General features: G+C 39.1%; 1 protein-coding gene across 1 annotated transcript in view; it reads left to right on the forward strand.

Annotated features, from left to right (window-relative positions):
- Window positions 1–14,187, forward strand: part of gpc5a (glypican 5a) — a 164,959-nt gene that overhangs the window by 99,152 nt on the left and 51,620 nt on the right. The window contains exon 8 of the mRNA XM_047363823.1: window positions 7,912–8,065. Coding sequence (XP_047219779.1) covers window positions 7,912–8,065 — 154 coding nt within the window. The remainder of the gene's footprint in view (window positions 1–7,911; window positions 8,066–14,187) is intronic.

Below are 14,187 nucleotides of genomic sequence, written 5' to 3' on the forward strand. Positions count from 1 at the left end.
TTTTGGTATGGACTGATCACAAAAATTTGTCTTACCTGCAATCAGCTAAACGACTAAATTCTCGCCAGTCCCATTGGTCCCTTTTCTTTTCCCGGTTTAACCTCTGCATCTCTTACAGACCAGGCTCTAAGAATCAAAAACCAAATGCCCTTTCCCGTCAGTTTTCTTCGGACGACTCTGAGAAGCAACCAGCTCCCATGTTACCCCCTAGCTGCATAGTGGGCTCATTAACCTTGGAAATTGAAAATTTTGTTCAACAAGCTTTACTTCATGAACCTGATCCTAAGACTGGGCCCCCTAACCGTACTTATGTTCCCACCTCTGTCAGGGCACGACTCATCCACTGGTTTCATTCGACCAAGTTCTCTGCTCACCCAGGTGCCAGACGGTGGGTTTAATCTCCAGGAGATTCTGGTGGCCATCGTTACACAAGGATGTCACCGAGTATGTCAAAGCTTGTGCCACATGTGCCCGAAACAAGTCCTCTAATCAGCCTCCGGCATGTTTGCTTCAGCCCCTTAATATCCCAGCACGCCCTTGGTCTCACATTGCCCTTGATTTTGTTATCGGACTGCCTAATTCTCACGGCATGACCACTATCCTCACGATCATAGACCATTTTTCCAAGGCCTGTCACCTCATTCCCCTTAAGAAACTGCCTTCCACTTTCCAAACAGCCAATTTACTGGTGAAACATGTTTTTCGGCTTCATGGGATACCACTTGAAATTCCCTCTGACCGTGGTCCCCAATTTACCTCCCAAGTGTGGAGACAGTTTTGTTCGGCTTTAGAAGCCAAGGTTTCCCTGACTTCAGGATACCATCGTCAGTCCAACGGTCAAACTCAGATATTTGACCTCCACTAACCCCATAGATTGGAGTAATTATTTACCTTGGGTGGAATACTCCCATAACGCCCACATCTCATCTGCTACTGGTCGTTCTCCGTTTGAGGTCTTGTTGGGCTATCACCCACCATTGTTCCCTGCTGACCAGAAAGAAATAGCTGTCCCTTCTGTAAAACATCACATTCGCCGCTGTAAGCAGGTATGGGATTCCACTGTTCAGGCACTTCAAAGAACTGCACTCCAAAACAAATAGTTTGCTGATAGACGGCGCCGGCCGTCGCCTCTGTATCAACCAGGTCAAAAGGTCTGGCTGTCCTCCCGGGATATCCCACTTAAAAATCTCTCCAGGAAACTTTCTCCTAGATTCATTGGTCCTTATGAGATAATATCTGTTATTAGCCCTACCAGTGTTCGCCTCCGTCTCCTGCCCAGTTTCCAGATCCACCCCACCTTTCACGTATCCCAACTCAAATCAGTGTCCACTAGCAGATTTTACTTCCTTACTGATCTTGTTTTCTGACCTTGCCTTGCCTCACGGATTTTGCCTTCTTGCCTGCACCTTGTCTGACGGATTGGATTTCTGGATTTCGACTCTGTTTTCTGCTTCTGGTTTTCTGCCTCTGCCTGCCCCTTGTCTGACGCCTCCAGCCCTGGAATTTGACCCTGTTTCTGTCCTTGGATTTACGCCTCAGCCTAATCACTGGTTTATTCAGCCTGAGCCTGCCAGGCTCTCTAGTCCGCCTGGAATTATTGTCAAGAGGACAATCACAGCTCTCTGTGTTCCTGTCACAGCTTCAGCTGATTCCTCGGAGGATTTGGATCAGTCGGCAATCCGACTTCAGTCTTTTGGACGCTTCCTCGTTAACTGTCTGAATCACTTTCTCCTCTGGATTCTGTGCCTCATCCCCAGACTGAGAAGGTTAGTGGCTTTATCTAACTCTTTGCAAATCCTGAGTTTTATTCAGCCACTAACTAGTCTCTCTGTTCTCAGTGGTTCCTGGAAGCTGACTGCTATTCTCCTGCTCTCTGATACTGAGTTTCTGAATAAACCTTTTAACTTATCACTTTGTGTTTGGCTGAATTTGGATTTTATGTCTCTGGTCGTGATACTCCGTCTGTAAGGAAACACAGAATCAGAGTTCTGATCCGTGGGATCAGTTAATCAAAGTAAACAGGCAAACCAAGCATACCAGACCCGGAATCATATTCCTCCGGCGAACCAGGTTCACCTACAAACTGTAAGATATCAAACACTGCAAATCCTAATTTTCCCCATCCTCTACTTACCTGTTACCCTTCCATGAAGCCGAGAGGTTCCAGTCCCAGATCCCGCACCTGTGATAAAATAAACACTTTAAACTTCATAATCTCTCTGAGTGTTTTCTGCATGTGGGTCAGATTGGCTACAAACAAAATGACACAGAACATGAGATGATTTGAGGGAATCGACTATAGACATGTTACCATCTATTACACACCCTGCTATGTTGCACTGTCCAAGTGTACCAATGAAAGGATTTGGCACAAAAAGTCTTCATCATTATGTTAAGTCATGTTAACTCTTAGCTAGGGCCATAATTTCCAAAGACAAGAAAGTTCCCAATTAACAGAGGATCATACAGAGTGTGAAGCAGTACAGTTTATCTGCACATATGTGGTTATTTTTGTGAACGGAGTAATGGGTTTATTTGGTCATCATCTACTCTCTACATACAGCAATTACCAGAAGCCAGAGGCTAGCTCAGGGGGTGGGGGCTGTCTAGAGTCAGAGGAAATCAAAGCACCTTTCTCATAGCCAGTGTTACACATAACTCTGTGTCATTCAAAGAGATGAGGCTAATAACACAGTTAGGCAATGTAGGCCCGCTTCACTGTGTGTTAGTAAGAGCAGTGTGGCTGCTCAATCCAAAACGCTGAACAGGTGCTTCGTTTGCCAAGAAGCAAAGGAATCGTGAGGCTTGACTGACAGGGTTAATCATAAATTACGAATGTTTCAGCAGCTTTGAAACAAATAACTTGGCTGTGAAATATTCTTGCATTTTCAAAGTCTTGTTTAATTATTCACTACTCCTTGGCACAAGTACAGTAATCTGCTTATGAGCACAAAACAAAAACACAATCACAGAGTAGATGTCAAACCTTCCTATTAAGACACCGCTGTACTTCAGAATTTACTGTTAAATATTGCAACTATAGGATAAGACCAACCAATCTTTATCTATGAAGTCATTTCAGGGTTAAGTTTACTCTCTTTTCCCATTGTATTTTGAATTCCGATACATTTTTTTTTTTTTGGTGGAAATGCAGCTGTTCAAGGAATGATATGTTTCTTTGCAGTATTGCCAGTTAATACTGCAAATGACCAAAATCTACCAATAGTTTTTTGTCTCATTGCATTGTGATTTCTACTTTGCAGAGGCCCGATGTTGTGCACCAATGCTTTCAGATGAGTTTGTTCATTAGTAGCACTGATATTTTTTGTAACCAAAAATCCTAGCAATGTTTCTTTTTTTTTACTTTTTTCAACCAGTAATTTTAAACTGTTAGCAGTTTTGTTTTATTAAAAATAATTGCTAAAGTAAACTGAGAGACTTTTAAGACAAACTTCCACTTCATTCAGAAAAACGTTGGCAATATTGATCCTCATGAACAGGAGTTGTGATAATATTAGTAGTAGTAGTAGTCATAATCTGCTGTGTAAGTGTGACACGATCAGACTGTTACACAAAATCTGTATGGTCCTAGCTTCATTTTGACATGTTTAGCTCTTCCTAACTTCCAACTATTTTACATATAATGACATGCCAGAAAACCCCCATATTGGTTTTTATTTCAGTGGATGTTTTGTTAGTTGAAATCAAGTCAGAATTTTCTACAAATACAGGGGTTGGACAATGAAACTGAAACAGCTGTCATTTTAGTGTGGGAGGTTTCATGGCTAAATTGGACCAGCCCGGTAGCCAGTCTTCATTGATTGCACATTGCACCAGTAAGAGCAGAGTGTGAAGGTTCAATTAGCAGGGTAAGAGCACAGTTTTGCTCAAAATATTGAAATGCACACAACATTATGGGTGACATACCAGAGTTCAAAAGAGGACAAATTGTTGGTGCACGTCTTGCTGGCGCATCTGTGACCAAGACAGCAAGTCTTTGTGATGTATCAAGAGCCACGGTATCCAGTGTAATGTCAGCATACCACCAAGAAGGACGAACCACATCCAACAGGATTAACTGTGGACGCAAGAGGAAGCTGTCTGTGCTAACACGGATTGTATCCAAAAAACATAAAACCATGGCTGCCCAAATCACAGCAGAATTAAATGTGTACCTCAACTCTCTTGTTTCCACCAGAACTGTCCGTCGGGAGCTTCACAGGGTCAATATACACGGCCGGGCTGCTATAGCCAAACCTTTGGTCACTCGTGCCAATGCCAAATGTCGGTTTCAATGGTGCAAGGAGCGCAAATCTTGGGCTGTGGACAATGTGAAACATGTATTGTTCTCTGATGAGTCCACCTTTACTGTTTTCCCCACATCTGGGAGAGTTACGGTATGGAGAAGCCCCAAAGAAGCGTACCACCCAGACTGTTGCATGCCCAGAGTGAAGCAAGGGGGTGGATCAGTGATGGTTTGGGCTGCCATATCATGCCATTCCCTCGGCCCAATACTTGTGCTAGATGGGCGCGTCCCTGCCAAGGACTACCGAACCATTCTTGAGGACCATGTGCATCCAATGGTTCAAACTTTGTATCCTGAAGGTGGTGCCGTGTATCAGGATGACAATGCACCAATACACACAGCAAGACTGGTGAAAGATTGGTTTGATGAACATGAAAGTGAAGTTGAACATCTCCCATGGCCTGCACAGTCAGCAGATCTAAATATTATTGAGCCACTTTGGGGTATTTTGGAGGAGCGAGTTAGGAAACGTTTTCCTCCACTAGTATCACGTAGTGACCTGGCCACTATCCTGCAAGAAGAATGGCTTTAAATCCCTCTGACCACTGTGCAGGACTTGTTTATGTCATTCCCAAGACACATTGACGCTGTATTGGCCGCAAAAGGAGGCCCTACATCATACTAATAAATTATTATGGTCTAAAGCCAGGTGTTTCAGTTTCATTGTCCAACCCCTGTAGATCATCACCCTCTTATTGCTTTTAATGTGAGTGCAAGAAAAGTTATAGCTTTAACAGGCTGTGCTTTTGTCCGAATTTTAGACGAATGACGAATTTTTGATTTTTGACAACATAAACTGAATCATAAGTAACTAAGAGTCCTTTTACTGGGATTTCAACCATATTAAAATTTAAAAGATATGATTTAGGTTTTCATTTTAACTCAGACCAGCTTCCTTAACCAGAAGAAAAGCGTTCCCACAGAATGATGCTACCACCATGTTTCACTGAAATGATTATTTTTTCAGGGTGGAGTACAGTCCTAGTTTTCAGCCCTACATAGCATTTTGCATCTAAGTTGTAAGTTGTAGTTTTGATTTTATCTGACCAGAGCTCCTTTTTCTACAATGCCTAAGTCAAACTGCCAACATGACTTCTTATGGGTTTTGTTCATTAATGGCTTTCCTCTGTAATTAATGCTCTCTTTACCCAGCCAGTCCGTTTAGGTGCCAGGCATATCTTGGTAGATTTTTAGTCGTGCTATACTTTTTAGAAAACTGTCAAAACAAGTTTATTTCTGACCTCTCTAATGTGTTTGTTTTGCTTTTCATGATGCTGTTTGTATCATTTTCCATTCCCTTCACAATCATGCACTACTTTGTGTTGGTCTAATTAAAAAAAAATCCCTGGTTGTCATTTCACAAAATGTGAATAGGTTTTAAGGGAATATGTTTGACTTTTTCCAACAGCAGAACCATCTGATTTGGTCCTACTAGGTATTAGTAACTCTGCTGTTTTAGATGCTGGTACCACAGCTTGTTACTAAGAGTTTAAAGAAAAACATGTAAACATAGCAAAGCTGCAGATTATTCTAGGTCTTTACAGCTATAATTTCAGATTATTCTAGGTCTTTACAGCTATAATTTGAACTTTTCAGAAAAGATTACAAGATGTCAAGTGCTCTCAGACATCACCACGGTAAGTAAGACTTCTGAAGAAGAATGTCAAGTTAAAGCGATATGTTTGTGCTAAAAACCCACTTGAAAGTTTATTATCTGGACAAATAAAGGTGAAAATGATGCCACATATAACAGCTGTGCTTATTCACTAATTGACACAGAGCACCACTAAGAGCACAGCCCTCTGTCAGTGTGGATGAGCAAGCTGGGCCTTTGTAAGGTTGATGATAGACTGAAAACAGCTTCCAAACCTGCTGCCACTGTCTGTCAAATACCTTTCCTTAAGTGCTGATTCAGAAACAGGTTTGCTGCGATCCAAGCTTTCCACTGCTGAGCTTCAAAAAGAAAAGGATGACTAATGGCGTTGCTCTGTTCTTTACGTAAATATTTAGTTTTTATACCCCTTATTTAAATAATTAATTTACTGTATGCAAAGACAAAGTCTTTGAGCTGGTTTTAAAAGCTGGAATGACAAAATTGATAATTAACATTGATGGTTTTGTATGCAAGGATGAGTGAGGTTATTCTTGATTCTGCTTTTTGGCAGTGGTAGCAAAAAGAAATTGATTTCCACATATTGCTTTAAAAGTCAGAGTACTATTGAGCTGTTATGTTTCACTTATTCAATGTTAAAGAAACTAGTGGGGCAAATTAACTTTTTTACATCTTTAACATACTCATTTAATTAAGAATTGTGTAAGAGAACAAAACAACTGTAGAAGTTAACTGAGAACAGAAAACATGCATTTGGTCAAGTGAAGATCAGGAAATAGTTTTAGGCTATCATTGTTTTACAGGAAGCAGATCTTACCTTAAATCCACTCTCCAGTGAGTCTCTTCCTCATTTTCTTTTAAGAGGATGATGATGCTTTAGAGTGGACTTTCACACGTACGTCTGTAAATGTGTGAAAAGCACAGTTCCTTCTTCCACGTATTCAGGGACAAGTACTGCACAGAGAAAAGTCATCTTTTTGACCTTAGGTAACAAGTAAATTGGTAAATCTTAAAACTCAGGCACATATTATAAGAAAAGCTCATTTAAAGCCTGGGAGTTGCAGAGAGCCATTATTCTCCAGAATGCCTTAAACATTTTGATCTATTTTCACCATAACTGAAAAGGACATTTTACAGAAGTAAGGATGCTTGAGATGGTCTGCAAGTTCAGTATTGTCCATTATCTTACATGTCAACATTTAACTGCAGGGACTGTAGACAGACGCACATACGTCCCATCTCAGCCTTAGACTGCAGCCTCTGTCCCTCCTCTGCCATCTCAGTGCTGCAATACTAACTAATTGCCATAGTTCTTACCTTTCTGATCAACACGAGGCATTCTCTTTTGTTTCCAATGATTCAACAAGAATTTCAATGAGCCAATTAGTGTGTCAAGTTTACTAAGTCTGAGATTGAGATTCTGCAGCACAGCAGTACGCCGAAAAGTTGAGCTGCTCTGAGGGCCACAGTGACCCAATAACGATGAACGTCATGCTGTGGATTCATTTACAGTTGTGTTGTTCAGTGTACTGGTTAGAACTCGATGTTGGTTCTTCACAAATGTACTGCTGTTTTATTTTTATTTTTTGTTTGTTAAGAACAAAACAGTACTTATTTGCTTTTAGAAAATACATTTTCTAGTACATACCAGAAATCAACCAGTTGCTTTGTTATGAAAGCTCAAAAACTTTGAGCTAAATCAGTTAATTAGTTTTTATTAAATGGGGAAAAAAACGAACTGGAAAAACAGTGAGTTCCTCTCTTGCTTTTTCTTGTCTGTTTGTTCTTATAAAAATGACACCTGGGCTATTTTACATTGCCATTGCCATTAAAATCGCTTTCTTCAGTGTACTGTGATGTGAATTTGAAAATTATACACATACTGCACTCCTCAACGTGAGGTCATAAACACAAAGCAAAAACTGTTAATTTCAGGTAAATAATGCTGATATTTATTTTTAACCCTTTTTTGTCTCCCTTGTTTAACTTTCAGTTGTTGCAAGGGAAGACCATCCCTAAACTGGGATCACTGGACCAGATTGAAACAGGAAGTGGAGACTCAGAAGGACATTACAGCGGTGACTGCGATGATGAGGATGGATGTGCAGGTTCAGGTGGCAGTGAGATTAACAAGAAAGTCTCCAAAAGTAAGTCTAACTATTTTGTAATAATGTTAATTAGTCTTATAATTGATGTGTTTGTTTCAAGACAAATACATTTAATGTGAACAAATTTGCAAACACATCTCAGACTTATCTTAGTGACAAAATAGGAAAGATAATAGTTTTTTGATTTACAAAGCACAAAAGATCAAAACAATTTAACAAACATAATAAATTGTATTTTGTTCATTTAAATCAATAATGTTAAATTTGCATTGAACTGAATTTGCAAGATTTTACTAATAAGTAGTTAATCAGTGAAGAAAGCTAAAGGTACAGTTACATGTTTTTTTTTAAATAGGACTAGCTCCAGTCTCGTTTTATGACAGCAGTAATAATAGTCATTAAAGATAATAGTTGCTATGGGAACATTATTGCAATCAAGGCCTGTAACTTGAAAAATTATTGCTCCTCAGCAGTTCAGCAACCTTCGATGAATCACAGTGGCAGAGCTCTTCTCTCCATTTTGTTACCTTTTGCACTTTTCATTTAGCACTTATAGATTTTCCCTCTCCTCACTCCTCTACTCTCCATCAGACATGCTAACAACCTGATTAATTACCTCTCCTCTCTCACTTTGCCTATGACGGCTCCAAGGAAGTCAGGGTCATCCAAACGCACCATTCTATCCACGAAAATGTTTCCTCTTCGACTTGTCAGCCTCACGCGAGGCTTCAGCCACTTAGGTTCAGGAAAGCTGCTTAACAATTCAATTCAATTCAATTCAAAAATATTTTATTAATCCCAAAGGGAAAGTAAATGTTGTTATAGCTCATATTATGAAGGTTTCCTCAAAGAGCCGTTGTAGATGCTGATGGCTGTGGGCAGGAAGGATCTCCTGTAGCGCTCCGTCTTACAGCAGATCTGAAGAAGCCTCTGACTTAACGATCACTCATCGGATGCTGTCGGGAGCTTCTGACATTTATCACCCTTTACAGCTTCGCTGCCCTTTCCTTGTCGTAGGCCAGATCAGCCTGCCTCCTATATTTATAACCCGCTGTCTGCCATGACCTCTGTTGAACATCTGTTCCCTGATGCCTGACCCTCAAAACAGCACTGAGGGTTTCCTCCAAGGAGGGACTTCTCCTAGTCCATTTGGGATTTAATGGCAACTACTACACCAAAACATATATTTAGGTTGGTTAATATTTTTAGTACAAAATCAGCTTTTTCAATTACCGATTTCATCACTTGAGACATTTTCTTTTAAAAGTATGTTGAAAAGTTTATTTGAGGCTCAACACTGTAAATTATACAACGTCTACAGTATTGTAGGTCTGACAGTTAACAGTTATTACATCTTATTGTGGGGAAATGCTTTTATGTAACCACTCTTCATTTTTTCCAAGAGTATTTTCACCAGTCATCAAGGTTGCAACACACCTTTATATTTTTATTACGTTTTTGGAAAATGGAAGCAACAAATTCATTTACCAATTCAGTTATGTATTTGACAAATTATTAAAAATAATAACCAGATAAAATGAAAAATTGGTTGAGTTTTGTGTCAAGCACTAGCGAGAATTATGAAGAATATCACTTTAAACCATTTATTATTTTCCTTGGGAAAAAGACAATTTTGGTAAATTTTTTAATTATTCTCATCTGATTTTTTACAGTATTTCAATGCTATATTGTATAAATTCCTATGACTTGAAAGGTTAATTGTTCATGGAATGCCTTCAAGTTAAGTTACGGTTACAACAGTGACATCCAGTCTCTTGAGCATTATAGAACTTCAAGCAGGGGAGAAGTGCAGACTCCTCAGAATCGTGCACATTGACTGAATGCTGGAAGTTCAAATGCAAAATGCATTTGTTACACTGTCAAAGAAAACCCGGGTATTGTATTTAGATATGATGTAGAAAACCTTGATGGGTAAAAAGTGTGAGCAGCTGTATTGGAATGCCATGTCCGAGCTATACCCTGCCTCTGTCAAGACCCGGTTGTTATTGAGTTTTGAGTTTAGTTCATGTCACTATTTAGCGTTGCCATGTTAGTTCCTTCCATTGTTTACTTATTTTTTTGTTAATTCTGTACATTTAGATATGCTCTGTTACATTTCTTCACTGTGTTTTTCTCTGTCTGATCCTGCTCATATACTCTCTCCCTCAGCTCTCTTTCCCTCTTCAAGCTGTTCCTCATCTCCTCCTAAATACACTCACCTGTTTGCCATGCCTTCTGTCACTCTTTCCTCTCCTCTGTATATATTGCTCTCTGGTTGTCTGTCTCTTTGCTGGTTTCTTCTGTTCTCCTGGCCCATACATCGTTTCTCTGCCTTATGGTACGTTTTCCTGGCCAGTTCTCCGTTTGTGTTCTTGGTGCTAGTGTGTAAGTTATTTGTAAGTCATTAAATATTGTTTGACTTTATCCCTCTGCTTCGGTGTTTACCTGCACTTGGATCCCACTGCAAGCGCATTATGACAGCCTTTCGCCCCATGACCGAGGGACTTAGGCCCCAACACATTAGAGATTAATTACACACACACACACTCAAGCCTTTGTTTTTGATAATTATGGTGATTTTCCACTTACAGCTAATGAAAACAAGGCATTTAGGATTAGAATATAACCTTTAAAAAAAAAGAAAAACAGACATGTTTAATGTTATTAAACATTAAACATTTCTGTTTTCATTTTTTGAAAAGGTACCCATAATTTGACAAACGAGCCTATTGAAACGCATATTATAATTTATTAAATATGACTGTACATACTTTCAGCAAAACTTAATCTAGTTTTAAATTCTTGCAGTTATCTGTAGTAATTCTCAGTTTTAGCATATGTTTATTTTATACATTGAAGTATTTAATTTAGTTTGCTGTCAGTGAAACAACTTCGAATTTTATGAAGTTACTAAAGCTTGCTGTAGAAACAGAGTTCATTAATTTGTTACCTTGGGGTTTAAACACTGTGGTGGTGATCGTTTCAATGATTGCTGTTGGTTTTTTTCAGTGGACGTGCAGCAACTTCAAAACATAACACCCCAGAGACAGAAATGCAGAATCAAGAATAAGAGGCAGACACAAAAAAGTTTTGTGCATTTTGAATCACACTCACTGTGTTAGTAACACTTCAGCCAAGAAAAAGAATTATATTGGAAAAAAAACTGAACACAATTAACTTTTAATTTAATAACAAGGGCACTCTGAGAGACAAGGTGCACATTAAAAATATTTTGTGGTGGTTTCAAAAAGGTTTTGACATCTTTCTATCAATCGGTCTGTTCGGTCTGTCTGTCTGTCCATATCTATCTATCTATCTATCTATCTATCTATCTATCTATCTATCTATCTATCTATCTATCTATCTATCTATCTATCTATCTATCTATCTATCTATCTATCTATCTATCTATCTATCTATCTATCTATCTATCTATCTATCTATCTATCTATCTATCTATCTATCTATCTATCTATCTATCTATCTATCTATCTATCTATCTATCTATCTATCTATCTATCTATCTATCTATCTATCTATCTATCTATCTATCTATCTATCTATCTATCTATCTATCTATCTATCTATCTATCTATCTATCTATCTATCTATCTATCTATCTATCTATCTATCTATCTATCTATCTATCTATCTATCTATCTATCTATCTATCTAAAATATACACTACTCACAAAAGGTTAGGGATATTCGGGTTTTGGGTGAAATTTTGAGATGTACCTAAAATGCACTATAACCTTTACAGGTGAACTTAATGTGACCTTGAATGCACACGTGCAACTGTTCAATATTTCAGTACTTTTTGCACAACTTGCTGTTCTCCAACAAGGAGCTTAACAGCTAAATTCACAGCAGGCGTTTGATCCATGCATCGACCAATACATTTCCTGGTTCAATCAGAATTGGTGTCTAGACAGTCCTCCCCATCGTGCTGTTCACATTGTGACATCATAAGACCAACAGGACACCAACAGTTAATCAACAGTACCTCACCAATGCGTGACTTCATACAGGATGTTCTCAGAAGGAAGTGGCCATTGAGCTTGGAGTGTCACAGGGTGTCATCAGCAGGTTGCAGCAGAGAGACTGAAAGAATCACAGAAAGGCATAGAAGTGGACATCCTATGGCCACATGACCGCTTCGTTGCGAACAATCTCCCACAGAACCAGATGATGAATGCCACTCAACTCCAGGCACCTTTAAAGAAGGTGAGATGCGCCTCACAGTATTTACGCTGGATGAGGGACCAGTAGGCCTCAGTACTGTTCTCTGATGAAAGCTGATTCACACTGAACAGAACTGATGGCTACCAGCAGTGTTGGAGACATCATGCAGAGCACTATGTTTTAGCCACTGTTGTCACCAGATGAGCCTTCAATGGTGGTGGTGTTACAAAGTGGGCAGGTGTGTCTAGTCTATGCATAACTGCCCTACACTTTGTGAATGCTACAGTGACAGGCCCATACTTCCTGAATAGCATCATTAATCCAGTCATTGTACCCAACAACACAGGCCTAATTTCATCTTCATGGACAACAATGCTCCAGCTCATCAAGGTTGCACCATTAGGGAACAGCTGTTGGAGACTGGGGTACCTCAAATGGGGTGACTTGCACTTTCTCCAGACCTGAATTCCATAGAAAACCTATGGTATCCGAGTAGTGTATGTTTTATGGAAGATTTAGTTATATAAATCACATATACAGTAATCACCTTCCATTTTATCACCAGTACACAAGTCAGTTAAAGCAGATTACACATTACCTACAGTGATAGTGCCATCTTATCATCAGATTGAAAGCCTAAAGACCATGTATAATGTAATTGGATTTTTTTGTTTGCAATAATTCATAATCTCTGTCTCCTTTGTGTCTTTGATATTTATCTGCAGAACATGCAGATGATTGATAAGTGCGATAATGAAATGAGCTCAATACTGACAATACAAGCTTGATTTAAAGGATTATCCATATTAAGCAGAATTACTATTGCATGTAGTCATCACATATGAATGTGATCAAATGCAGCAAAATGAACTGCGTGTGCTTCTGAATTTTAAACATTTACTTATTGAAGAAAAGCAACTGTTATAGTTTGTTTTTTTCTGGTGAATGGTTGAAATCAAAGAGAGGAAATTGTGAGTGATTTACTTCATCAGACTCATTACGGAGGTGCCCTGACTCCTCAGTAGCTCATGGGTGACACTGACACAGACAACTCACAAATCCACAGGGAAAATTAATTGAGCATGGATCTAGGGTCATTGCATTGGAGGGTTTGTTCAGTACAGACTGATATAAGTCATTACTAATTTCCTTTATGACCACCATCTTTATACAAAATGTATAAAATGTCCAATTTCTATTAAACTGCACAAATTACACATTAGTGTTTACATATCATAACATTCACAGCTGATCTTGTGAAGAGCTTTTATAATTTTCATGTTTCAAACCAAATGTTTGTAAGAAATATTTAGTGGTTATTGTTTGTTGAATGTGTGATCACTGCAATTTAAACTGTGTGCCAGTGAATTCTGGAATAAGGATTCCAAGTAGAAATGATGAGACAATTTATAGCTGCATTACTTTATCTTTGAGCTTAATTAAATAGTTAAACAACTGGATAAATGAGAAACATCTCACCCATCTGTGAATACAGTAAATACAATTGTCCAATGTTAGTCCTTAGTAGTTCATCGCTACGAAAGAACACAGTCTTACTTCAGGCTCTACCTTCGGGGGGAGTGGTGGCCTAGTGGTAAGGGGACAGGGCATTTGCATCCTGGAGAGGCCACAAGTACCTTGGAATGAATCCCACAGCCTGTCACTCTGGGTCCCTGAGCAAGACCCTTAGCCCCTGAATGCCCCCCGCGCACCGCACAATGGCAGTCCACTGCTCCCTAAGGTATGACATTAATGACATTTTGATAGGGTGTCACAATTCAGAGAATTACTAAAATTACTTTTCACTCTATATGTTAAAACCTAATTTTACGGTGATGCCCTTAAAAGCTTTTAAAACAATGAAGCCACAAGTGTTAATGTAAAACTAATGAATCCAATTAAAAGAACAGGGACATGCAAAATGTGTTTCCTCTAAATTATGTGACAGCAACTAAAGTGATTGACCACTCATGTCT

The sequence above is a fragment of the Girardinichthys multiradiatus genome, chromosome 4, assembly GCF_021462225.1.
Source record: "Girardinichthys multiradiatus isolate DD_20200921_A chromosome 4, DD_fGirMul_XY1, whole genome shotgun sequence".
NCBI lineage: Eukaryota > Metazoa > Chordata > Actinopteri > Cyprinodontiformes > Goodeidae > Girardinichthys > Girardinichthys multiradiatus.